The sequence below is a fragment of the Bombina bombina genome, chromosome 5 (assembly GCF_027579735.1).
Source record: "Bombina bombina isolate aBomBom1 chromosome 5, aBomBom1.pri, whole genome shotgun sequence".
Taxonomy (NCBI): domain Eukaryota; kingdom Metazoa; phylum Chordata; class Amphibia; order Anura; family Bombinatoridae; genus Bombina; species Bombina bombina.
The window spans coordinates 875,342,602-875,368,663 of NC_069503.1; the positions used below are offsets into that span (position 1 = coordinate 875,342,602).

At 37.2% G+C, this 26,062-nt stretch overlaps 1 protein-coding gene across 1 annotated transcript in view; it reads left to right on the forward strand.

Annotated features, from left to right (window-relative positions):
* Positions 1–26,062, forward strand: part of SPIDR (scaffold protein involved in DNA repair) — a 1,635,101-nt gene that overhangs the window by 1,508,818 nt on the left and 100,221 nt on the right. The window contains exons 13-14 of the mRNA XM_053715026.1: positions 6,355–6,498; positions 11,598–11,657. Coding sequence (XP_053571001.1) covers positions 6,355–6,498; positions 11,598–11,657 — 204 coding nt within the window. The remainder of the gene's footprint in view (positions 1–6,354; positions 6,499–11,597; positions 11,658–26,062) is intronic.

A 26,062-nucleotide genomic window follows, 5' to 3' on the forward strand; every position in this document is an offset into this window, starting at 1 on the left:
CTAAGAAATTAGCATATTAGCCTACCTAGCATTAGCTTTCAACTAAGAATACCAAGAGAACAAAGCCAAATTGATGATAAAAGTAAATTAGAAAGTTGTTTAAAATTACATGCAGTATCTGAATCATGAAAGTTTATTTTAATATTGCACATTCTGTCTGAATCATAAATGGTTTTGACTTGTATGCTCTTTAAATTCTCTTTGTGCAAACTTCACATCTTGTGTGTGGATGGAAGAAGCAAAACATCATGGAGACTGCATGCTGGTCAACCCTGGTCTAAACAACAAATGGTTAATTTGTCCCCTATTTGGTGTGTTGTTTCCTCTATGTACTTTCTTGACTGCTGATTCACAGCTACCTCATACATTTCAATATTTAACTGAGTTAGGGATCATTCTGTACCTTATGTGTTATCAGCTGACATTGAGATAACACAAGTATAAACCCATCAAAGCAGATAGGGATCTGTAGATTTCGTGTACAGCTACAAGGACTTGTTTTCTTTGTTAATACGGTACATGGTAGTGCAGGCCAGACTGCTCAGTGGGTCTTGCAGACAGAAAAGATAATTCTGGAGGCTACTTTTTGTTGTTTTTGTTGATGATCACAGAGTCATAGTTTTAGATAAGATTTCTTCAAAGTTGCTTGTATTAGAATTACTGAGACGCAAAATCCCACACAGAAGAAGCTGTGTTTATTGATTAAACACTATGGCCCCTGATGATCAAAACCTTGCCAGCATGGAGACAGATCACATAAAATCTTTGGGGCTGTTTAGTATTGTGTCTATTTTCAGATCCAGAACCATGCATGGCTATATACTTTAGCTAAAATTTGTCTTTTGAATAATAATTTAGAAATCTTGCAAGTTCTGACAAGCTTACTTAGATAATCTCACCGGAGTGGAGAACTTTAGATCATCAGGACTCTATTATATATCCCTGTGTAGCTACTATGCAACTTCTTGCAGGTCTTTCTGACAAACATTTATAGTAATATAGGAATAAGAACTGTGTACATTCATTAAGATATTTATTTTTAATTGAAAAGGTGAATTAAAAGCTATAAATACATGAATGTGCAATTGGGACAGCATCTTACTGATGAGCACAGACGTATGTTTGTTTGTTTCAACAATGGAACTTCCTTTATGTATTAAACAAACAAAAACCTCAACAACATGCCCTCTTTTAGACACAATAAAGAAAAAAAAATATTGCTTCATTAAAGGGACACTAAATCCATTTTTTTCTTTCGTGATTCAGATAAAGAATGATATTTTAAGCACCTTTCTAATATACTCCTATTATCAATTTTACTTCGTTCTCTTGCTATCTTTATTTGAAAAAGAAGGCATCTAAGTTTTTTTTTTTTTGGTTCAGTACTCTGGGCAGCACTTTTTATTGGTGGCTGAATTTATCCACCAATCAGCAATAACAACCCAAGTTGTTCACCAAAAATGGGCCGGCATCTAAACTTACATTCTTGCATTTCAAATAAAGATACCAAGAGAATGAAGAAAATTTGATAATAGGAGTAAATTGGAAAGTTGCCTAAAATGTCATGCTCTATCTGAATCATGAAAGACAAAATTTGGGTTCAGTGTCCCTTTAAGGATTTTCTTTTCATTGCTAAACCAGATACACATAATCTATATCGATTAGATATAATATGAGATACATTGCACCTATAAGTCACAAAGGATGCTGGACCATGCACCAGCGTATTTAGCATATCATGTTTACCTTTAGATGGTGATATACATTTTAGATGATTTTTTAAAAGGTATCTATGTTTAAAATTGGAAGACTACATTTTTGTTACTTTGTACAGTTCTTAACTTAACACAGTCATAATATATGTTAATTTGTTGTGGCCTTACAGAGTTATATAGGTGGGCTCAGGACTGCATTTTGTTTCCTTGAAAGTCAGAGTATAATGTAAAGTGTATTAGCCTTATCTTATCAATCCTCCTCACTGCTCTCATGTACTCATACAGGGGACATCTAAATCTAATTAACTTATCACTAAGGCTAATCAGTCGCACAGTCTGTTGCACTGTGTGAGATAAGTACGTGTCTCACCATCTATTTCAATTCTTATTATGTATTCTACCACTTATCACATTTTAGAGTGTGTGCTATGTAAATATACATGAATGTGTATCTGTGTTTAAATTATTACTGTTTTTTAATTGCATTGATTTAAAAATCATTATTTATATATATATATATATATATATATATATATATATATATATAAAAAGGAATTATACATTCATGTGTATTTAAAAAACAAATCCATCATGTGGTTTTGAAATACACATGAATGTACATTTTTTTAAACCAATGCAATTAAAAAACAGTAATTATTTAACACCGATACTATAAAGAGACACTGTGTATATACACTATGGGGATCGCCATGGCAACTATTTTGGCATAATTTTCACTCACTGGGGGTGGGGCTTATGGTATTTAAACACATTTGTTTGCTGTGTTGGTTTGTCTGAGGAAGGGGAGTGTGTCCCCGAAACGTCACATTAATAATCACAGGATTGAAAAAGGACCAGAGAGTGCATCCATTATTTTGCTATATTTGAACCGTTTTCACCCTGGCAGTTGTAGATGAAAGTGAGTGTGCGCTTTATCTGAACTTTTATTTATATTTATATACATACACACACACACACACATATCTATACTGAGCTGCTCAACTTTCACTTGCACAATCCTAACATAAACAGACTGGAAACATAATATAATAGATCCATAGGTGTTGAAATTGCAGCTAAATTTACAAAATGATGGTAGCACTAAATAAGAGGCGTGTGGCTGTGATCCCTACATCACGGTTTTAATAACATTATGGCCTAATGCCTTCTAAAGGACAATTAAAGAGACATAAACAGTTGCAGCAAACAAGGTGTTGACGCATTAATACTCACCTAGTATGTTTATTTATTGCAAGACTTCAAAATCATCTGGTAATTGCAAGGTTTTACTGTCAATTTAATGTCCTTTCTGATGTTTTTGAATACCTACATTTCCCTATGGCAGAAGATAGAAAACCCTATTCTGCCCTAAAGGGACAGTCAACAGTAAAATTATTATAGTTTAAAAAGTTAGATAACGCCTTTACTACCCATTCCCCAGCTTTGCACAACCAACATTGTTATATTAATATACTTAATAACATTTACCTTTAAATTTCTGCCTGTTTCTAAGCTACGATAGATAGCCTCTTAATCACATGCTTTTTTCACAGAAGACTGCTAGTTCATGTGGGCCATATAGATAACATTGTGCTCACGCCCGTGGGTTCTGCACAACACAGCTAAAATGCAAGTCAATAGATAATAAATAAAATTTCATGTGATCAAAGAGGCTTAGCTACAAGGTAATCACAGAAGTTAAAAGTATATTTATATAACCATGTTTGCTGTGCAAAACTGGGGAATGAGTAATAAAGGGGCTATCTATCTTTTTAAACAATAAACATTTTTGAGTTTACTGTCCCTTTAGGTGTAGACATAATAACTGGATAAAGTATGATGAAAGTGATATTTGTAGTATATGCTATAGAAATGTTTAGAATACGCTCGTATCTTGTACATTGCTAGTGAAAGCACCTGCCATGCTAATAACCGTCCAGAAATGTGACACTACCCTTATGTCCTGCTCCAGCAGAAATAAGTCTAAATCCTCTCTACCTTCATTTTAATTCTATTGATGTGAAAATTACAATCCTGCTTTATAAATGACTTTTGCATGTAATCTTCACTCTTGCATTTAATTAGCTTCTACTTCTATGCCAAGAAGTCAAGTAAAACTGGTCACGCTACTTCCAGTTACTGAGTACCGGCAATATTTATTTTTTATTTTTAGTGACACTATTACAAAATACAAATATGGTGCTATGTTGTTGTCTTGTCTATGCAAGCCTTTAGTTCTTTCTTTGTAATATTTGTAATGCATGTGAATTGGCTGTATTCCACAGTTACTGATACAGAAAGGCAAAAGAGGTCCAGCTCCACCTGTAAGTTGACTTAGGAGTGGAGAGCAGAGATTAATGCCAGTGGTTATGGATGGCCTGGATTCAGAGCAGCTCTTAAAGGGACAGTCTACCATAGAATTGTTATTGTTTTAAAAGATAGATAATCCCTTTATTACCCATTCCCCAGTTTTGCGTAACCAACACAGTTATATTAATATACTTTTTACCTCTGTGATTACCTTGTATCTAGGAACCTTCTTCCAGCCCCCTGATCACATGACTGAGACTGTTTATTATCTATTGTCTTACATTTAGCATTGTTTTGTGCTAAATTAAATGACCACCCGGTGCCTGAACACAGTGTTATCTATATGGCCCACATGTACTTTCTGTCTCTTTGTGTTGAAAAGAGATTTAAAAAGAATGTGATAAGAGGCAGCTCTCAAAGGCTTAGAAATTAGCATATGAGCCTACCTATGTTTAGTTTGAACTAAGAATACCAAGAGAACAAAACAAATTTGATGATAAAAGTAAATTGGAAAGTTGATTAAAATTAAAAGTCCTATCTGAATAATGAAAGTTTAATTTATACTAGACTGTCCCTTTAAAGGGAAAGTCAAGACAAAGTTAAACTTTCATGATTTAGATAGGGCATGCATGCAATTTTAAAGAACTTTCCAATTTACTTTTATCATCAAATTTGCATTGATATCTTTGTTGAAAGCTAAACCTAGGTAGGTTTAAACTGATTTATAATCTGTTGAAGGCCGCCTCTTATCTCGGTGCATTTTGACTGTTTTTTAGTTATACACTGTATATAGATAACATTGTGCTCACTCCACTGGAGTTATTTATAAGTCAGCACACATTGTCCATTCTGTCAAAAGAACTGAGATAAGGAGGCTTAGATACAAGGTAATCACAGAGGTAAAAAGTGTATTAAAATAACAGTGTTGGTTATGCAAAACTGGGGAATGAGTAATAAAGGGATTATCTATCTTTTTAAACAATGCAAATTTTGGAGTAGACTGTCCCTTTAACAAGTCTAAAAATATCTTCATCACATTGTGTATGAAATGGATTAGGGCTGAAGGGGTTACAGTGCTTTCTTGTGTAAAATTTGCTACCACATCCACTGGGAGATAAGCCAATCTGGAAGATGACTTTTATAAACAAATTTCCGTATCTATGTTGTGCCAATAATTGCCAGGTGTGACCTTTCTTTTTAGTGGTTGCAGAATCTGTACATGCAGTAGACTGTCCCTTTAAAGGGACATTATACACTAATTTTTTCTTTGCATATATGTTTTGTAGATGATTTATATAGCCCATAAAGTTGTTTGTTTTAAAAAAAAAAATGTATAGTTTTGCTTATTTTTAAATAACATTGCTCTGATTTTCAGACTTCTAACCAAGCCCCAAAGTTTTATGTGAATACCGTCAGCTACCTACTCCAGCTTGCTCCTATTTGTGTAAAGGGTCTTTTCATATGTAAAAGAAGGGGGAGGGGTGGAGTGTCTAATTTCCCACTTGCAGTGGGCTTTCCAGCTACCTTTTCAACAGAGCTAAACTGAGAGCTTCTAAGTAAGTTTTTAAACAGTTTTATACTGGATTTTTATATCAGTATCTGTGCATCTTATTCTTTATAGTAGTATCTATTAGATGCAGTTATATGAAAATGAGTGTATACTGTCCCTTTAAGCTTCTTCACATTCTGGAAAAGCTCTAGAGCCACAAAACTACATAACCGGTTGTGTTTGGTCAACAGAGATCTTTTGGGAATAAAAGGATTATGGGACTGTCCTTTGCACCTGTATATCTTCACTTACCTTACTTCTTACTTCATACATCGCTAGGGTTACCATATTGCTGCTTTAAAAAGGGACACATATGAAAAATACATATGTCAGGGTTCTTATACAAAACATTTATTTCAACAGCCCTGATATATGTATTTTTCATGTGTCCCTTTTTAAAGCGGCAATATGGTAACCCTATACATAGCTCCATTTCAAACAATACAACACAAGGCCACTCCTACCAGGGCTTTAATGTGTGGCAAGAGGGGGGAAAAGTATGTTTTATTAGTGTCCTCTTTGCCAAAAGTCCTATTCATAACCTTCTAAATCATTATTTGTTTTTCCGTAGAGAAGTTTGGCATTGTATTTATAAGACATTGATCAAATAATGGTTTTCTTGTCTTTCCAGAACATATTCTCATCCACACGCTGTCATATTATGTTGTGTAACTTATTGAGCGACTGTAATTAGTATGGTCTTTTATGAATAACATAGCCCTTATGCTTATATGGATATACATTTTTTTTAAAAATATGTTTTCTATATTTTCCTCACAGATGCAGAGAAATCTTCCAGCTCCTAGCTTCTGCTACCTTCTTGCTGCATATCATGATGAGGGAAGTGAGTGTATTCAAGTAGAAGCGGATACCTGTGACTTTTACCTGCCACCTGTTGTGCACAGTCTTAGAGATGTTCTCCAGGTAAATTTACATTGGCATTTCATACTTGCACTGCAAGAACATTTCCTCTGTAAATAATGCAAGCCTTATTTAGTACAGTGCTCCTATTCATTGTACCTGGAAGAAAGCAGTGGTTGTCGTGGATCATGATTGTTTTGCATGACAACTGTATGCAAACCAAGAGTGGACCCCCCACTTCCTCTAGAGCTATATACTGTCAGAGACCTTTATGGGATTTACCATCCACAGTGCTTTAACCAATACCAGTCATCATTTAGAATATCATTGAAATGATGGCAGTACTAATTTGCCATTTTGATAGGATATTATGTCACCATTATGCTTACCCTAGCATTACAGAGTTAAAGGGAACCATTTTTAAAGATAGTATTTAAAAGACATTTTTAAGTCCATTGCATTAATTGTTGCTAATAGAGTGTATTTTACCCTAGCTAATACTCACTGGTTTAGGTCTGTTTAGGTCCTCCTGCCTTTTTTCTCCCTCCCTGTTCATTCCGTGTCCTCTAGCTTGGGTATTGGTTCCCACTAGTAATTGGAATGACGTTGTGGACTCTCCATGTCATAGGAAAGAAAACAAAATGTATGCTTACCTGATAAATTTCTTTATTTCCGGACATAGAGAGTCCATGACCCCGGCCTCTCTTTTAATTATAATTCGGCAGTTTTTTTGAGTAAACCTCAGGCACCTTTTTCACCCTTGTGTTTCTTCCTTTTCCATTTCTTTCGACTGAATGACTGGGGGTTATGGGTAAGACAGTTACACTTAACATCTTTGCTGGGGTGCTCTTTGCCTTCTCCTGCTAGCCAGGAATTGAATATCCCACTAGTAATTGGAATGACGTTCTGGACTCTCCATGTCCGGAAAGAAAGAAATTTATCAGGTAAGCATAAATTTAGTTTTTTTCTTTCAGGCTGCAAATGCAGTTTTGTGCCATCAAGCCTTAGCTTCTAGATTTTATTATTTCATTCTTAAACCTGGAAATCAAAAGTGCAGTCCAGAGTTTAAGGGCATGGTAGGTTGAAGTAGGCTTACCGTGGCGAGTCTTAATGATGGAAACCAACCACAGCACTTGCTGCCACCTTTTCTAAAACCCACAATGTTCTTCTGCATAAACACTTGGAGCAGGTGCTGAAATTCACACCCTCATCACAAGAATAGGTAGTAACAAAACAAAAACTGAGCTTGCACGCATCTCCCCACATATGGGGATATAAAAAAATATCCTTTATTGAAATAAATCCTTCAAAAAGCACGAAGAAGGAGGTCTAATTGCTGAGTGGTCAAAATTAAAGCAATTAAATATTTTAACTCCAGTCATCAAGACCTTCCTTCAAGCACAAAGGAGGTCTGCTGTACCACAGCTTGCTAATTTGGGATTTTTTTTATTTTTTTTTAAACTGCATGATCCATCATAATGCTTGTACACCAGACATATTATGTTTTGCCGTTTTTGCATGACGGTTATTTTCATGAGCCCATGACAGCTCCACCACTTTAAATTAAGTATCTGATGTTTCAGCTAAGACAGGAGTTAAATAATAACAGTAAGTTCTGCTCCCACAGTTTTTCAAAGCATTAATTAATATCCATTCATTATAGAGGCTTATCCTACAGGGACCATTCCAAGCCCATGGGCAATGGAGGCAGTTCACTTTATGAACCATGCCAGACTGCAGTCTGAAAAAAGTCTAACACTTTCCTTTTTCACAGAAAAGTGGATGTTTGTCAATCAGAGGTAGCAAAATTGGAAAGGACCATCTTAAATTCTGCTAGCATAACCGATTTTTTTATGTTTCCCTGTTTTAATTTTCCCACCAAACCTTGTTTTGCTTTGTATTCATCTCACTGATGAGTATGAGGAGAGCCAAGATAACTAGAACTTAGTTTAGTAATACAGCAATTTTTATATATTTGCTTATATTTCTGGATAATACCTAAAAAAAACATTAAATGCTGGTGTTTGGGAGGAAAGGAGGGAGGCAGGCGACACATAGTGGGAGGGATTGTTACATTACAGAAAATGTTTTACTGGGAGGGATACGCTACACTACAGCAAATATGGATGGAGATGGGGCCCTACATTACTATCGCATGGAGGTGGGAAGGGGGTGCCACTACACTATGGAATTTTTTTTTTATTAATTAATAAATAAAAATGAGCTATAAATACTGGGTAATGGCAGACAGAGGATTCTGTTAGATCACAGAACAAGATAGTCCTTGACTTAGTAACAGACCCACCATACCCTGTTCAGGGAGCTTCCTTTCTTTGTCCAGTGTGGATAATAATTTTCACAAATGCCAGAGCACAGAGAATTTGGCCTCCTTAGGAGGCAAGGTTACCAATAAATATCCAGGAACTCCATGTAATCTTCAGGGCTCTTCAAAGTTTGCCCGACCTCAGACACAAATCTTTTCTGAGATACCAGTCAGACTTATGTCAATCATCTGGGAGGAACTTGCAGTTCCTTAGCAATGAGGGAAGCGGCCCGCATCATCCGTTGAGCAGAGCGCCATCAATGCAGGATTGGATATGAGCAATTGGGAGGCAGATTATTTCAGTCGCCAGTCTTTTCACCCAGGAGACTAGTCTCGGAATCAGGAAGTTTTTTACCTAATTGTCAGATGTTGGGGTCTGCCAGAGATAGATCTCATTGCTAACATTCCTGATCTTTAGACTGTTGTGTAGGTTCTGATAAGAATTAAACCAGTTATTGGTCCAGTTTATCCTCCTTGAAATCTTATTCTTGTTTTGAGGGTTCTTCAAATGGTTCCTTTTGAGCCGATGCATGGTTTAGACCTTCAGATTTTATCCTGGAAGGTTCTTTTTCTTCTGACTTTTTCTTTGGCTATAAAAGTCTTTAAGCTTTCAGATTTGTCATGCAAAACCCCGTTCTGACTTTTCATCAGGATAATGCTGTTCTATGCTCTATCTATTTTTTTCTTCCTAAGGTGGTATCTACAGATACTATCAATCAGGAAATTGTGGTTTCATCTTTTTTTGTCCATCTCGTGAATTATCACAATCATGAAAGAAATTAATTTTGTTTTGTTTTTTTGTGTGGGTCTCTGGCCAGTGAGAGGTTTTAACTGGTGCTTTTCATATACATGATAGATAGTTTGAGTTCCTTTAAAGGGACAGTAAAGTCAAAATTAATTTTCCATTGTTTAGATAGAGCATACAGTTAAATAAACACCCCACTTTGCTTTGATACATTTTGCTTTGTTCAGTTGGTATTCTTTGTTGAAAAGTAAACCTAGGTAGGCTGATGACTTTTGCATTCTATGGCAGCAGTGTTTGCAGGAGTGCAGTGCAAGAATGCTAAGTTAACAAATTTGTAGTAATCTTAAAATACCATATTTTAGATGGATTTTAAAGAAAAAAAATGACTAATATCACTTCAACCTCTTTTTATGAAAGAATTATAAAACTATTGTAGCATTTTTATTTGCTTCTCATTCATAAACATGATAGAAAGGTTTTGAGTTTGCTGTTCTTTTAAGAACAATATACATTTTATACATTTCAATAAACAGCAGTTGTAAAATTCATTTTTCAGTTATGCTGTACTAATATTTCAGTCAATTGTAGCAAAATATTCATGTGTATAGCAAGATCATTGGAGTGTAGTTGCTCCACAATATATTAAGGGATATGAGGATGACCCACATATTTGATAGAAGCAATCTTCTTCTTTCAAATGAGTGATCCTGTGCCTAGCTGACAGGTGATTGTTATATTTCACAGCAATGGTTCTATGGTTGGTGTTAGTGAATCTAAGGAAGGCTTATCAGCTCAGTGTTAGTGAATCTAAGGAAGGCTTATCAGCTCATCACAATATAATTGTATAATAAGACACCTGATGTATGTGAGAGGGCTTTCCTACCAGAGTTTCACAGTTGTCAAGTGATTGTCATAGTCAGGGGCGGAACTACCATTGATGCAGCAGCACCAGGGTCCAAGTGCACATAGCAGCCAGTACATACATACCTGTGTGCAGAATGTGCACAATACTAATGCAGGGAATCCTTTTATTAGTGTAGGTTCAGGTCCATCCTAGCTATCCTCAGAATTATTATGCAGAGCAGCATGTATATTATTTATATTGCTTACTGCTGGAGTTAATTTTGGGGGGCCCAAAAATATTTGAATTAATTACTTGGGTTTGACAGGGGTAGGAGCACACATACAATGTCAGGAAAAGTTAAAGGGATGGAAAGTGAAAATTGAAATGTGCATGGGTGCATTTTTTTTCTCTGGCATACAAACGTATGCTGTGAGGGCCCATGCATCTGTATTCAAACAGTACACCCTTCCAGGAGAATCAGCATTGGCTTGTATGACACAAATTCACAGCACCCCCAGCTTGAATTTTGGAGCACAGCCCCTCACAGTATATGTGCGTATGCCGCTGAAAAACAGTTACAACGTTTACTAGAAACACGTTTTGCTAATGGAAGTGTATTGCAAATAATGTTCTATTTAAATTTGAAATTCATACGTGCACATTTCAATTTTGACCTTTCTATAACTTTGTCTTTCGTCTGAAATAATTTTGTGTAGTTTTGCTGATACTTTATTCCTTTATCTTTGTATTCATTTTCTGCATGATTTTCAAGTGGGCGTAAAATGATAAAACATATTAATTTGTATTTAATAACATAGATATAGAATCTCAAGTTGTTTAGGGAAGGTGAACTGGTGCTAAAATATTTGGTTATTTCTGCAAACAGTTTATTTGCTAAAAGGACTCGTTTTGCTGGGAGAAAAGCACAGGAGTGTATAAAAGTTTCAGCAGGGAATGGGTTTATCTCTGACTAAGAATCTCCATTAACTCTGTGGCTGCCAGAAAGGGCGGCAGTGTTTTTATACATAATCTTTTACAGCTTATCAATGGAAAAAAATCTGTTTTGTGTTACAATTCCTATAAATATTTACACATTACAAAACTGAGCAGTGTCCTGTTTTCAGGTTAATAGTGATAAAGTTGCATGCCCTAAGAAATGAGAGCATATATTTTAACTATAGTGACCCTTTTTTAAATTCATGTTCTATGCTTTCTTTCAATATTGTGATATTTGTGTTATTTGATTCTAGGTTGTTAGTCCCAGTCAGCGCTGCACATTTTGGGGAACAGTAATCTACATGAGACCTGAGGTAACTTTTTGTTCATGTACCTTTATGATGATGACGCAGATGATTGGTGCTTGGTTACACAGCTCAGGAGATGTGCTGGGGGCAACAGAGCTGTGTATATTGAAGATGCTATTGTAAATCTTGTTTTTATTAACGTCCTTAAAGGGGCAGTATGCCTCAATTTTCATTTAACTGCATGTAATAGACACTAATATAAAGCATAATATGCACAGCTAGTGATTTAATAATCCAGTATAAAACTTTTTAAAAACTTGCTTAGATGCTCCCAATTTAGCACTGTTAATGAGATAAGTCTGGGAAACCCACTGAATGGGGCTGAGAGCAAAACCTCCCCCCTCCCCTGCATATGAACAGACCCATTATACAAACAGAAGCAATGTGAAGTCTGTATACATCCGTATACATCTAAAACTTTGGGGCTTGGTTAGAAGTCTGAAAATCAGCACAATGTTGCTTAAAATACACAAAACTATACATTGTTACAAAAACACTACCAGATGGGCTGTATAAATGGATCATCTACAAAACATTTATGCAAAGAAAAATCTAGTGTATAATGTCCCTTTAACCACAGTTAGCTCATCTAATGAATCCTATATATACGGAACATGCATAGCTCATTTTCTGTGGCTCTAGTCTGTATTGTGGTTTTACTTCTAAAATAACTTAAATCCATGGATATTTTATTGGCTAGATAATGTTGACATTTCATTTTTATAGTTTACTAATTCTTTCTTCTTCTTCTTTTTTTTTTACTGAAAGGAATACTGAATGTCACATATGTATACACGTAACATCCATACTTTCTGAATTTGCCACTATATTTATTATATTTTAATTCCTCAGCATTTACCTTTCTAACCACTTCCTAACTTTTCTTTTTTATATTGTTGTTAAAACTGATCATAGCATTAGTGGTGGAATCACTGCTGGATTTTTAATAAACATTTGTAATATATTACATAAGGGTATACTTACTATTGGTTTTTCCCATTAAAGACAAATATGTCTTATTTTTAAATAGCGTTATATTACAAAGATTGGTGATCTCACTCAATCATGTAATCATTTAATGTCTTGTTAAGCAAGACTCCTGCAGGTTTTGTGTTTGCAAGATACTGTGCGGGTGGAGACCACTGTCTGATGTCTTCAGTAGCTGCTGCTGCTGCCCCTTATCTGGCCTGCAGTGCTGTCTGCTCTCAGATCTCATCCTTCCTGTCTTGCTAACTGGAGCCGTGGTGAGGATGAGCCTTGGTGATTAGTCTTGGTACAGGCCGCTATGGACACTGAGTATAAGCTTGTGAAATCGATCCAATTAACAGCCAGGAAGGAAAGACTGAACTTTTTTTTTATAAATGAGAAGCTGAAATCTGTAGAATTTGCGAAATTACAAATTTTGCAAAACCACAGGGTTTGTAGATAAGGTGCAACCTGGCATGTCTGTTTATGATTTTAGTGGTTTATCTAATAATAATAATAATAATAATAATAAAGCAAATGGAAAAATAAGGAAAATTCAGTGGTTAAACAAATTAATATTGGTTAATAAAAGAAATATTTGTACTTTTAAAAAAAAGGGCAATATTCCATTACACAGCATAGATTTTATTTAATGTATCAATATGTACAAACTGATGGAACAATGAATTATAAAGAAAGAATGTAAGGAAAATGATAAAAACGACAAGCACAGATTGAAGTGATTTTGGTGCAACTCTCCTGCAGATGAACAATAACACATGGCTGGCATAGTTTTCCAGCAATTCTACACACACGGTATCTAGAAGAATCAGTTCCTCATTGTATTAAATATTTATAGCCAGCAGTTAAAGGGATTAAAGTGCTAGAGCACTACTACTGTATGCCTCCAAAAGCCTGGACATGCAATCCTTTTCTGACTTCAACAACATGTTTAACCCCTTAGCTGGGCTTAAAGGGACAGTCAACACTAGAATTTTTGTTATAAAGATAGATAATCCCTTAATTACCAATTCCCCAGTTTTGCATAACCAACACAGTTATAATTATACACATTTTACCTCTGTAATTACCTTGTATCTAAGCCTTAGCAGACTGCCCCCTTATTTCAGTTCTTTTGACAGACTTGCATTTCAGCCAAGCAGAAATGCAAGTCTGTCTGTCAATGTTATCTATATGAAACACGTGAACTAATGCCCTCTAGTGGTGAAAAACTATCAAAATGCATTTAGATTAGAGGCGGCCTTCAAGGTCTAAGAAATTAGCATATGAACCTCCTAGGTTTAGCTTTCAACTAAGAATACCAAGAGAACAAAGCAAAATTGGTGATAAAAGTAAATTGGAAAGTTGTTTAAAATTACATGCCCTATTTGAAACATGAAAGTTTCTTTTGGACTTGACTGTCCCTTTAAACAAATAGCTCTGTGCAATAATTGTGCAATAATAAAATGCTCTAGCACATTGGAGCATTTTATTATTTATCTTTTATGTGCCCTTAACGGTTGAATTTGTACTGCTTAAAGGGATAGAAAGGTCAACATTTAAGTTTGCTTTTCAATTTTATATAGAAGCATGTTTGCAGTATACTTCCATTAGCAAAAATGTTTCTACCAAAAGCTATTACTGTTTTTCAGTGGCAAGCGCACATATGCTGTGAGGGCCTGTGCACCAGTTGATCATATGACACAAATGAAGTCTTCACAGGCACAATACACACCACCACCCGCTCCGAGCTTGAATACTGTTGCACAGTCTCTGACAGCATATGTGCATATGCCTATGAAAATGAGTAGTCATTTTAACTAGAAGCATTTTTGCTAATGGAAGTATGTTGCAGAAATGCTTCTATCACTTTAATGGCATCGCTTTAATAATGTTTCTATTAATGCTTAGATTTTCCCTTCAGCTCTGAAATGGAAAGCCATGCAACACAAATATTATAATACATTAACACTTTCATTCAAAGAACTCCAAAATTCTACACTTAGAATAAAAACACGAGTTCCTCATCCATGGTAGGGGTGCAATCTGTTTTAAAGCACTGTAGTATAGTAAAAGGCTGGTGAGATTAAAAAGATACAGTGGTAAACATAACTAAACTACTGGAAATTACAGATCAATACATTCTGAAAGTCACCCTATAAGTAGTTTGAAACCTGCTGTCCCCAAATTATATTTTATTTATTTATTTTTGGTATATTGAATTAATTTCTGTCACACTCCCATGATAACATATATTTATGTACCTAGTGGGTTATTGTGCCTTCTTGAAGGTAGAAACTACCTGAACTCTTCAGAGCTTCCCCCCCCCCCCCCAAAAAAAAAAAAAGAAAAATAACCTCTTCCCCTTCCTGCTGGAGCCGATTGTGTTTGAAGTAAAGCAGTATAGAATTTGTTATAATATGCATGTACTGATATAAGAATTAGGACCCCTCTCAGTGTCTATGCAAGTCCTCACGCTTTGAAAGTATGCTCTGGATTTACCCCTCAGAGTAATATGGGCTGGCACTATAATCTTGGGGGTTCTGAGACCTTTGTGGTGGCACTTAAAATGGAACTGCTAAGTATTTTTGTTACCCAAGACTTAAAGGGCCATTATGCCCAAATGTTAAAACACTTGAAAGTGATGCAGCATAGCTGTCAAAAGCTGACTAGAAAATATCACCTGAGCATCTCTATGTAAAAACGAAAGATATTTTACCTCAAAATATCCTAAGTATTCACACCCCATTGTAAATTACTTTAAGCAGCAAATTAGTATGCCTGTCCCTGAACAGGCAAGGGAGTGAGCCTCGTGCACACTCCTGTCATTTCCCTATTCAGTTTAAGGAAGTTTACTATGAAATCTCATGAGAGTTAAGTGAAATCTCATGAGATCACAGTAAAAGAGTTCATGACCTCAGCACTGCTGATGCAAATCAGTATGTCTGTCCCGGGACAGCTAAGGGAGTGAGCTTATGTGCACACACATCTCGTACCTCCCAACTGTCCCGATTTTCGCGGGACAGTCCTGATTTTAGGGGTCTGTCCCGGGTTGCTAGCCATCTGTCCCGCGTTGCCCCATGAATTTAAAAAAAAAAAATTGGTTTTAATTCTATTGGGCCCATACTCAGAAGCAGCTGGCTTTTCTTTCCCAGGGTTATATACCTTGTTCCCAAACAGCACCACACAAGCTGGTTCACAAACAGCACCACACAAGCTGGTTCACAAACAGCACCACACAAGCTGGATCGCAAACAGCACCACACAAGCTGGATCGCAAACAGCACCACACAAGCTGGATCGCAAACAGCACCACACAAGCTGGATCGCAAACAGCACCACACAAGTTGGATCGCAAACGGCACCACACAAGCTGGATCGCAAACGGCACCACACAAGCTGGATCGCAAACAGCACCACACAAGCTGGTTCCCAAAAAGCACCACACAAGGTGGATCGCAGACAGCACCACACAAGCTGGTTCGCAAACAGCACCATAACCAGCAAAGAGCTGGGTGCCGCTGAGTTGTTTGATAGCTGGAAATTTGCAGTTTCTATGCAAGAAGGAAAGTTTCTTATGGGAAACACAGGTCAGGTGAATATTTAAAGGGACACTGAACCCAATTTTTTTCTTTCGTAATTCAGATAGAGCATGCAATTTTTAGCAACTTTCTAATTTACTCCTATTATCAAATTTTCTAAGGTCTCTTGCTATCTTTATTTGAAAAAGAAGACATCAAAGCTAAGGAGGCAGACAATTTTTGTTTCAGACCCTGGACAGCACTTCTTTATTAGTGGGGGAATTTATCCACCAATCCGCAAGAACAACCCAGGTTGTTCACCAAAAATGGGCCGGCATCTAAACTTACATTCTTACTTTTCAAATAACGATAGCAAGATAATGAAGAAAAATTGATAATAAGAGTAAATTAGAAAGTTGCTTAAAATTGCTTGCTCTATCTGAATCACAAAAGAAAACATTTGGGTTCAGTGTCCCTTTAACATTTCCAGATTGCTATATTGGTACTAGCTGGACATGAGTGTGGTACACTGATTATTAGTCATACTTAGATTTGGAATTTCTACTACTCCAAAATAGTGGCTCTGAATAACCTATGTGGCATAAAAGGTTAAAGAAATCGTTATCTGCAATAAGTGCCATTATAATTTATTAAAGGTCAAAATATAATTTGCTGTATTAATAAGATTTAGATTTTTATTGTTGCACTTCATCTTTTCTCTGTATTATTTTGGTGGTGATATGTAAATAGGTTAAGGTCTGGATTTTAGATATATCGATTTGAATAAATATTTTCAAAAGAGACTCTCTCTTATATTCCCTACTCCGAAACATAAGTTCTTAGGGATTTGTAGTAGTATTTAGAAAATGTGTTATTGTTTCTGTGATAAACAATAAATGGCTTGTTTGCTTTTTTAAACCTTGTGTATTGAAAGGTGTTTAATCGAGGCATGTCATTTGATATAGACCACTGTTTTTAAAGAGATAAACCAGTGCGGCTGAAAGTGTAAAGGTTCTAATATCACAGCGCAAATTTCCTAACTTTTTGTAATATAGAGAAGTTACAGAACCTGTTGCTCAAATTTCTGATTCCCACCACTCTCCAAATGTTTTAAAAGCAACATATATGAGAATGTACTTTGTGTCATGAATGATTTATTTTATGAAACTCTTAACTCTTTACAATAATAATCAGAACTTTGTATGCCATTTTTATAAGGTTATATGTAATTAGTGGATTCCCTCCAGGATCAGTACGGGGTCCTGTTCTTTTTTTTATTTTTATTAATCACTTGGATGAAGGATTAAATAGCAACATCCCTATTTTTACAGATTATACAAATGTGTGTAATGTGATTAAGTCAGTGCAAGATGTAATTGCTTTGCAAGGGGTGCCATGAAATAAATAATGATAAATAAAAATGAGAAAAAATGGTTTTAAATAAAACGTCCTTAAAGGGACGGTGTACTGTAAAATTGTTTCCAATGACTTGTTATACCAGCTGCAAAGTATAACAACAAAACCCAATATTTAGAGGCAAGAATTGAAAATGAACATTATTTTGCTTATCTCTTCTACCTCCTACTGGTAGTGTAACTTCTTACTTCTTTTCTTTAACCTATACTTAAGTATGGAAACTTTCAGTATAGGTAGGGATACCACATAAAACATCTGCTATTTCAAATGCCAGAATGACGTAAAAGGAGATATTTGTAAACAATGTAATACACTCCAGTAGGTAAAATGGATCATTGGAAGAGGTGACTGTCCCTTTGAATAATAGTAATGTTACACACTGATAGTTATATATTCAATGGAACACATGGTCCCAGCAATGTACACATTTCCTGGTTACAGGAAATGCTCAATGGCAACGGCTAAACAACAGGTCTCAAGGCAGATTGCAGGGGAATCGGCGGCGGTGAGCTTTGCGCACATCAGCGCACAGCCATATGAGCTAGAAGGGTGAGACTTCTTGCATGTGAAAATGCTCTCCTATTGGCTGGAATTTATAACCTCTGTATTCTCTTGGTGAGCTAGTTGCAGACATTTTACTCCTAGAACTGTGTATTGGGAGACTTTTGGAGATAAATGGGACTGGTCATATTACATTTCAAGCCAGGTTCTTTTGTATTTGGTAGGTTCTTTGTAGCAGATGTTGTGAATTTTGTAAGTTACAGTTTTTGTGTTTTTTTTTATTTAAGGTTGTTTGATATATGAAGTTTATGACAGGAAAGCAATGGTAACAGAAATACACCCGAGACTGAAAGTAAAATTCTATTACCTAAATCTGCTACATACTGCACAGTGATTGTTTAGAGCAGTGCCTTAACTAATGTATAACTAGCCCCTTTTAGCTACAATCAGCAGAGATAAGATTAATATATTCAACACGTTTTTCAAGTAGTTTGTTAGACTCGAGCAATATGCAGAGATTTGCAAATCAGTAATAAACATTCTAAAAGCTTTTTAAAGAGATGTTAAACAGTAAATACATGCTAGACATAATGATGTATTTAAAGCAGAGGATTAGCCTTAGCTTCATATGTAGATGTATTTTTACAATTTTATTAGTTGTTTAAATATTGCAAATATAATTGCGCTATCATTCCAGCCAACTTCATAGGGCACAGAGTAACCTTTATCAGCTCATCATGGTTATACAGCAGCTTATAAGTCATATACCTAATAGTAATGTCCCCCACCTTTCCTAGAGTTATCCCAGTGTATACTTCCAATATGGTTTACTCTTTGGTCTTTCGTTTTTTTTTTTTTTTAATATATATTTTATTTATAATCCAACAATATAAACAAATCACAGATTCAGATTTTCATTGCACCTCGCAGGGTGTCTTACATAAATCAAATCAAGAACATGTTCATAATGATACAAAAAAACAGCATATGTCAATCTTATCCTTCTTAGGCAAAAAAAAAAAAAGCATGTCAAAACAAGTCCTGATTTAAATCTCATATGGAAAAGAAGAAAAGAAAAGACCCCAGACTATATGTACATATATATGCATATGTCATTTTACAACTTTAACCTGGATATACTGTTGGGGTGTTTTAATTTTAAATACAATAATCAAAATAGCACAAAACCAAAAACGAAAAGAAGGAAAGAGAAAAGAGAGAGAGAAAAAAAAAATGGAAAGAAAATGGGAAAGCGCCCCCCCCCCCCCACGCACAACCTATATATCTCGATATAGAGAAATCCATTCTGGTGGAAAATGATTTAATAAAACTAACTCTGCGAAGGAATCTGTACTCAGGAATGGTGACAAGATTTGTTTTTGGATAACGTACTGATAAGCCTTAATTATTGTTACCCAGCAATTTAAAAATGTCTTTATTTTTTTTTCCGAAGCTGTCTGGAGATGATAAGATTCAAAAACAATCTGGCCTTGAATTTCCTTAAGGGAGGGACCTTACGAGATTTCCAGTTCTTAAATATCAGATGGCGTATAGTTAGAATAATAGTATTGATAATATTAGCATATAAAGTTGGGCTCAAGTGTTGAGTATATAAAAAAAAGATAAATTCTAAAGTAAATCTAACTGTCACATTGAATAAGTTAGACAACCAGAATCCAACTTTTTGCTAGAATTGAAAAATCTAAGGACAATACCATATAATGGGGCACAAATCTGCTGACAATAATCTGCATCGTGGACATTCTGAGGCCAGGGTTGGGAACATTTTATGCATTTTATAAGGAGAGATATATCAATTATTAAACAATTTGAAATGGGATTCCCTCCAAGACGTTGAGATTATACACTGATTAAGAGCATTAAAACTAGCTGTAATTTTATCCATATCAATATCTGGGAAAATATATATCCATCTTTCTTCTGTTAAGTGTGATCAGTCCACGGGTCATCATTACTTCTGGGATATTACTCCTCCCCAACAGGAAGTGCAAGAGGATTCACCCAGCAGAGCTGCATATAGCTCCTCCCCTCTACGTCACTCCCAGTCATTCTCTTGCACCCAACGACTAGATAGGATGTGTGAGAGGACTATGGTGATTATACTTAGTTTTATATCTTCAATCAAAAGTTTGTTATTTTAAAATAGCACCGGAGTGTGTTATTATCTCTCTGGCAGAGTTTGAAGAAGAATCTACCAGAGTTTTTGTTATGATTTTAGCCGGAGTAGTTAAGATCATATTGCTGTTTCTCGGCCATCTGAGGAGAGGTAAACTTCAGATCAGGGGACAGCGGGCAGATGAATCTGCATAGAGGTATGTAGCAGTTTTTATTTTCTGACAATAGAATTGATGAGAAAATCCTGCCATACCGATATAATGTCATGTATGTATGCTTTACACTTCAGTATTCTGGGGAATGGTACTTCACTAGAATTACACTGTAAGAAATACATAAAGCTGTTTAATAACTAGAGATTATGTTTAACGTTTTTGCTGGAATGTAAAATCGTTTTCATTTGCTGAGGTACTGAGTGAATAAATGTTTGGGCACTATTTTTCCACTTGGCAGTTGCTTAATCTGTTTTCTGACAGTTTCTGTTCTCCCTCACTGCTGTGTGTGAGGGAGAGGGGCCGTTTTTTGGCGCTTTTACTACGCATCAAATATTTCAGTCAGCAACTCATTGTATTCCCTGCATGATCCGGTTCATCTCTACAGAGCTCAGGGGTCTTCAAAACTTATTTTGAGGGAGGTAATTTCTCTCAGCAGAGCTGTGAGAATTATAGTTTGACTGAGATAAAAAATCGTTTATTTGTTTCCTGCTTTCAGAATTTGTTATCTTTGCTAATGGGATTAAACCTTTGCTAAAGTTGTGTTGTTTACAAGGATTGAGGCTATAACTGTTTTCAATTTATTAATTTTCAACTGTCATAGATCTTCTGTGCTTCTTAAAGGCACAGTACGTTTTAATATTATTCTAATTGAATTGTATTTCTTCTGTTAAGTGTGATCAGTCCACGGGTCATCATTACTTCTGGGATATTACTCCTCCCCAACAGGAAGTGCAAGAGGATTCACCCAGCAGAGCTGCATATAGCTCCTCCCCTCTACGTCACTCCCAGTCATTCTCTTGCACCCAACGACTAGATAGGATGTGTGAGAGGACTATGGTGATTATACTTAGTTTTATATCTTCAATCAAAAGTTTGTTATTTTAAAATAGCACCGGAGTGTGTTATTATCTCTCTGGCAGAGTTTGAAGAAGAATCTACCAGAGTTTTTGTTATGATTTTAGCCGGAGTAGTTAAGATCATATTGCTGTTTCTCGGCCATCTGAGGAGAGGTAAACTTCAGATCAGGGGACAGCGGGCAGATGAATCTGCATAGAGGTATGTAGCAGTTTTTATTTTCTGACAATGGAATTGATGAGAAAATCCTGCCATACCGATATAATGTCATGTATGTATACTTTACACTTCAGTATTCTGGGGAATGGTACTTCACTAGAATTACACTGTAAGAAATACATAAAGCTGTTTAATAACTAGAGATTATGTTTAACGTTTTTGCTGGAATGTAAAATCGTTTTCATTTACTGAGGTACTGAGTGAATAAATGTTTGGGCACTATTTTTCCACTTGGCAGTTGCTTAATCTGTTTTTCTGACAGTTTCTGTTCTCCCTCACTGCTGTGTGTGAGGGGGAGGGGCCGTTTTTTTGGCGCTTTTACTGCATCAAATATTTCAGTCAGCAACTCATTGTATTCCCTGCATGATCCGGTTCATCTCTACAGAGCTCAGGGGTCTTCAAAACTTATTTTGAGGGAGGTAATTTCTCTCAGCAGAGCTGTGAGAATTATAGTTTGACTGAGATAAAAAAACGTTTATTCTGTAATTTGTTTCCTGCTTTCAGACTTTGTTATCTTTGCTAATGGGATTAAACCTTTGCTAAAGTTGTGTTGTTTACAAGGATTGAGGCTATAACTGTTTCAATTTATTAATTTTCAACTGTCATAGATCTTCTGTGCTTCTTAAAGGCACAGTACGTTTTAATATTATTCTAATTGAATTGTATTTCCAAGTTGCAAGTTTATTTGCTAGTGTGTTAAACATGTCTGATTCAGAGGATGATACCTGTGTCATTTGTTGCAATGCCAAAGTGGAGCCCAATAGAAATTTATGTACTAACTGTATTGATGCTACTTTAAATAAAAGTCAATCTGTACAAATTGAACAAATTTCACCAAACAACGAGGGGAGAGTTATGCCGACTAACTCGCCTCACGTGTCAGTACCTACATCTCCCGCTCAGAGGGAGGTGCGTGATATTGTAGCGCCGAGTACATCTGGGCGGCCATTACAAATCACATTACAGGATATGGCTACTGTTATGACTGAGGTTTTGGCTAAATTACCAGAACTAAGAGGTAAGCGTGATCACTCTGGGGTGAGAACAGAGTGCGCTGATAATATTAGGGCCATGTCAGACACTGCGTCACAGGTGGCAGAACATGAGGACGGAGAACTTCATTCTGTGGGTGACGGTTCTGATCCAAACAGACTGGATTCAGATATTTCAAATTTTAAATTTAAACTGGAAAACCTCCGTGTATTACTAGGGGAGGTGTTAGCGGCTCTGAATGATTGTAACACAGTTGCAATACCAGAGAAAATGTGTAGGTTGGATAAATATTTTGCGGTACCGACGAGTACTGAGGTTTTTCCTATACCTAAGAGACTTACTGAAATTGTTACTAAGGAGTGGGATAGACCCGGTGTGCCGTTCTCACCCCCTCCGATATTTAGAAAAATGTTTCCAATAGACGCCACCACAAGGGACTTATGGCAAACGGTCCCTAAGGTGGAGGGAGCAGTTTCTACCTTAGCTAAGCGTACCACTATCCCGGTGGAGGATAGCTGTGCTTTTTCAGATCCAATGGATAAAAAGTTAGAGGGTTACCTTAAGAAAATGTTTGTTCAACAACCCCTTGCATGCATTGCGCCGATCACGGCTGCAGCGGCATTCTGGATTGAGTCTCTGGAAGAGAACATTGGTTCAGCTACTCTGGACGACATTACGGACAGGCTTAGAGTCCTTAAACTAGCTAATTCATTCATTTCGGAGGCCGTAGTACATCTTACTAAACTTACGGCGAAGAATTCAGGATTCGCCATTCAGGCACGCAGGGCGCTGTGGCTAAAATCCTGGTCAGCTGATGTTACTTCTAAGTCTAAATTGCTTAATATACCTTTCAAAGGGCAGACCTTATTCGGGCCCGGGTTGAAAGAGATTATCGCTGACATTACAGGAGGTAAAGGCCATGCCCTGCCTCAGGACAAAGCCAAAGCCAAGACTAGACAGTCTAATTTTAGGGACCCCGATCCGGGATCGGATCTAGTGGGGGGCAGACTTTCTCTCTTCGCCCAGGCTTGGGCAAGAGATGTTCAGGATCCCTGGGCGCTAGAGATAATATCTCAGGGATACCTTCTGGACTTCAAATACTCTCCTCCAAGAGAGAGATTTCATCTGTCAAGATTGTCAACAATCCAGACAAAGAAAGAGGCGTTTCTACGCTGCGTACAAGAGCTCTTGTTAATGGGAGTAATCCATCCAGTTCCACGATCGGAACAGGGACAGGGGTTTTACTCAAATCTGTTTGTGGTTCCCAAAAAAGAGGGAACTTTCAGACCAATCCTGGACTTAAAGATCCTAAACAAATTCCTAAGAGTTCCATCGTTCAAGATGGAGACTATTCGGACAATTTTACCTATGATCCAAGAGGGTCAGTACATGACCACTGTAGATTTAAAAGATACTTACCTTCACATACCGATTCACAAAGATCATTATCGGTACCTAAGGTTTGCCTTCCTAGACAGGCATTACCAGTTTGTGGCTCTTCCATTCGGATTGGCTACAGCTCCAAGAATCTTCACAAAGGTTCTGGGTGCTCTTCTGGCGGTACTAAGACCGCGGGGAATCTCGGTAGCTCCATACCTAGACGACATTCTGATACAAGCTTCAAGCTTTCAAACTGCCAAGTCTCATACAGAGTTAGTGCTGGCATTTCTAAGTTCACATGGATGGAAGGTGAACGAAAAGAAAAGTTCACTCGTTCCACTCACAAGAGTTCCCTTCCTGGGGACTCTTATAGATTCTGTAGAAATGAAGATTTACCTGACAGAGGACAGGCTAACAAGACTTCAAAGTGCTTGCCGCACCCTTCATTCCATTCAACACCCGTCAGTGGCTCAATGCATGGAGGGAATCGGCTTAATGGTAGCGGCAATGGACATAGTACCCTTTGCACGCTTACACCTCAGACCACTGCAACTGTGCATGCTAAGTCAGTGGAATGGGGATTACTCAGACTTATCCCCTTCTCTGAATCTGGATCAAGAGACCAGAAATTCTCTTCTATGGTGGCTTTCTCGGCCACATCTGTCCAGGGGGATGCCATTCAGCAGACCAGACTGGACAATTGTAACAACAGACGCCAGCCTTCTAGGTTGGGGTGCCGTCTGGAATTCTCTGAAGGCTCAGGGACAATGGAGTCAGGAGGAGAGTCTCCTGCCAATAAACATTCTGGAATTGAGAGCAGTTCTCAATGCCCTCCTGGCTTGGCCCCAGTTGACAACTCGGGGGTTCATCAGGTTTCAGTCGGACAACATCACGACTGTAGCTTACATCAACCATCAGGGAGGAACAAGAAGCTCCCTAGCTATGATGGTAGTATCAAGATAATTCTCTGGGCAGAGTCTCACTCTTGCCACCTGTCAGCAATCCACATCCCGGGAGTGGAGAACTGGGAGGCGGATTTCTTAAGTCGTCAGACTTTTCATCCGGGGGAGTGGGAACTTCATCCGGAGGTCTTTGCCCAAATACTTCGACGTTGGGGCAAACCAGAGATAGATCTCATGGCGTCTCGACAGAACGCCAAGCTTCCTCGTTACGGGTCCAGATCCAGGGATCCAGGAGCAGTCCTGATAGATGCTCTGACAGCACCTTGGGACTTCAGGATGGCTTACGTGTTTCCACCCTTCCCGTTGCTTCCGCGATTGATTGCCAGAATCAAACAAGAGAGAGCATCAGTGATTCTAATAGCACCTGCGTGGCCACGCAGGACTTGGTATGCAGACCTGGTGGACATGTCATCCTGTCCACCTTGGTCTCTACCTCTGAAACAGGACCTTCTGATACAGGGTCCCTTCAAACATCAAAATCTAACTTCTCTGAAGCTGACTGCTTGGAAATTGAACGCTTGATTTTATCAAGACGTGGGTTTTCTGAGTCAGTTATTGATACCTTAATACAGGCTAGGAAACCTGTTACCAGAAAGATTTACCATAAGATATGGCGTAAATACCTATATTGGTGTGAATCCAAAGGTTACTCTTGGAGTGAGGTTAGGATTCCTAGGATATTGTCTTTTCTACAAGAAGGTTTAGAAAAGGGTTTATCTGCTAGTTCATTAAAGGGACAGATCTCAGCTCTGTCCATTCTGTTACACAAACGTCTGTCAGAAGTTCCTGACGTCCAGGCTTTTTGTCAGGCTTTGACCAGGATTAAGCCTGTGTTTAAAACTGTTGCTCCACCATGGAGTTTAAACCTTGTTCTTAATGTTTTTCAGGGCGTTCCGTTTGAACCCCTTCATTCCATTGATATAAAGTTGTTATCTTGGAAAGTTCTATTTTTAATGGCTATTTCCTCGGCTCGAAGAGTCTCTGAATTATCAGCCTTACATTGTGATTCTCCTTATTTGATTTTTCATTCGGATAAGGTAGTCCTGCGTACTAAACCTGGGTTCTTACCTAAGGTAGTTACTAACAGGAATATCAATCAAGAGATTGTTGTTCCTTCTTTATGCCCAAATCCTTCTTCAAAGAAGGAACGTCTACTGCACAACCTGGATGTAGTCTGTGCTCTAAAATTTTACTTACAGGCAACTAAGGAATTTCGACAAACGTCTTCTCTGTTTGTCATTTACTCT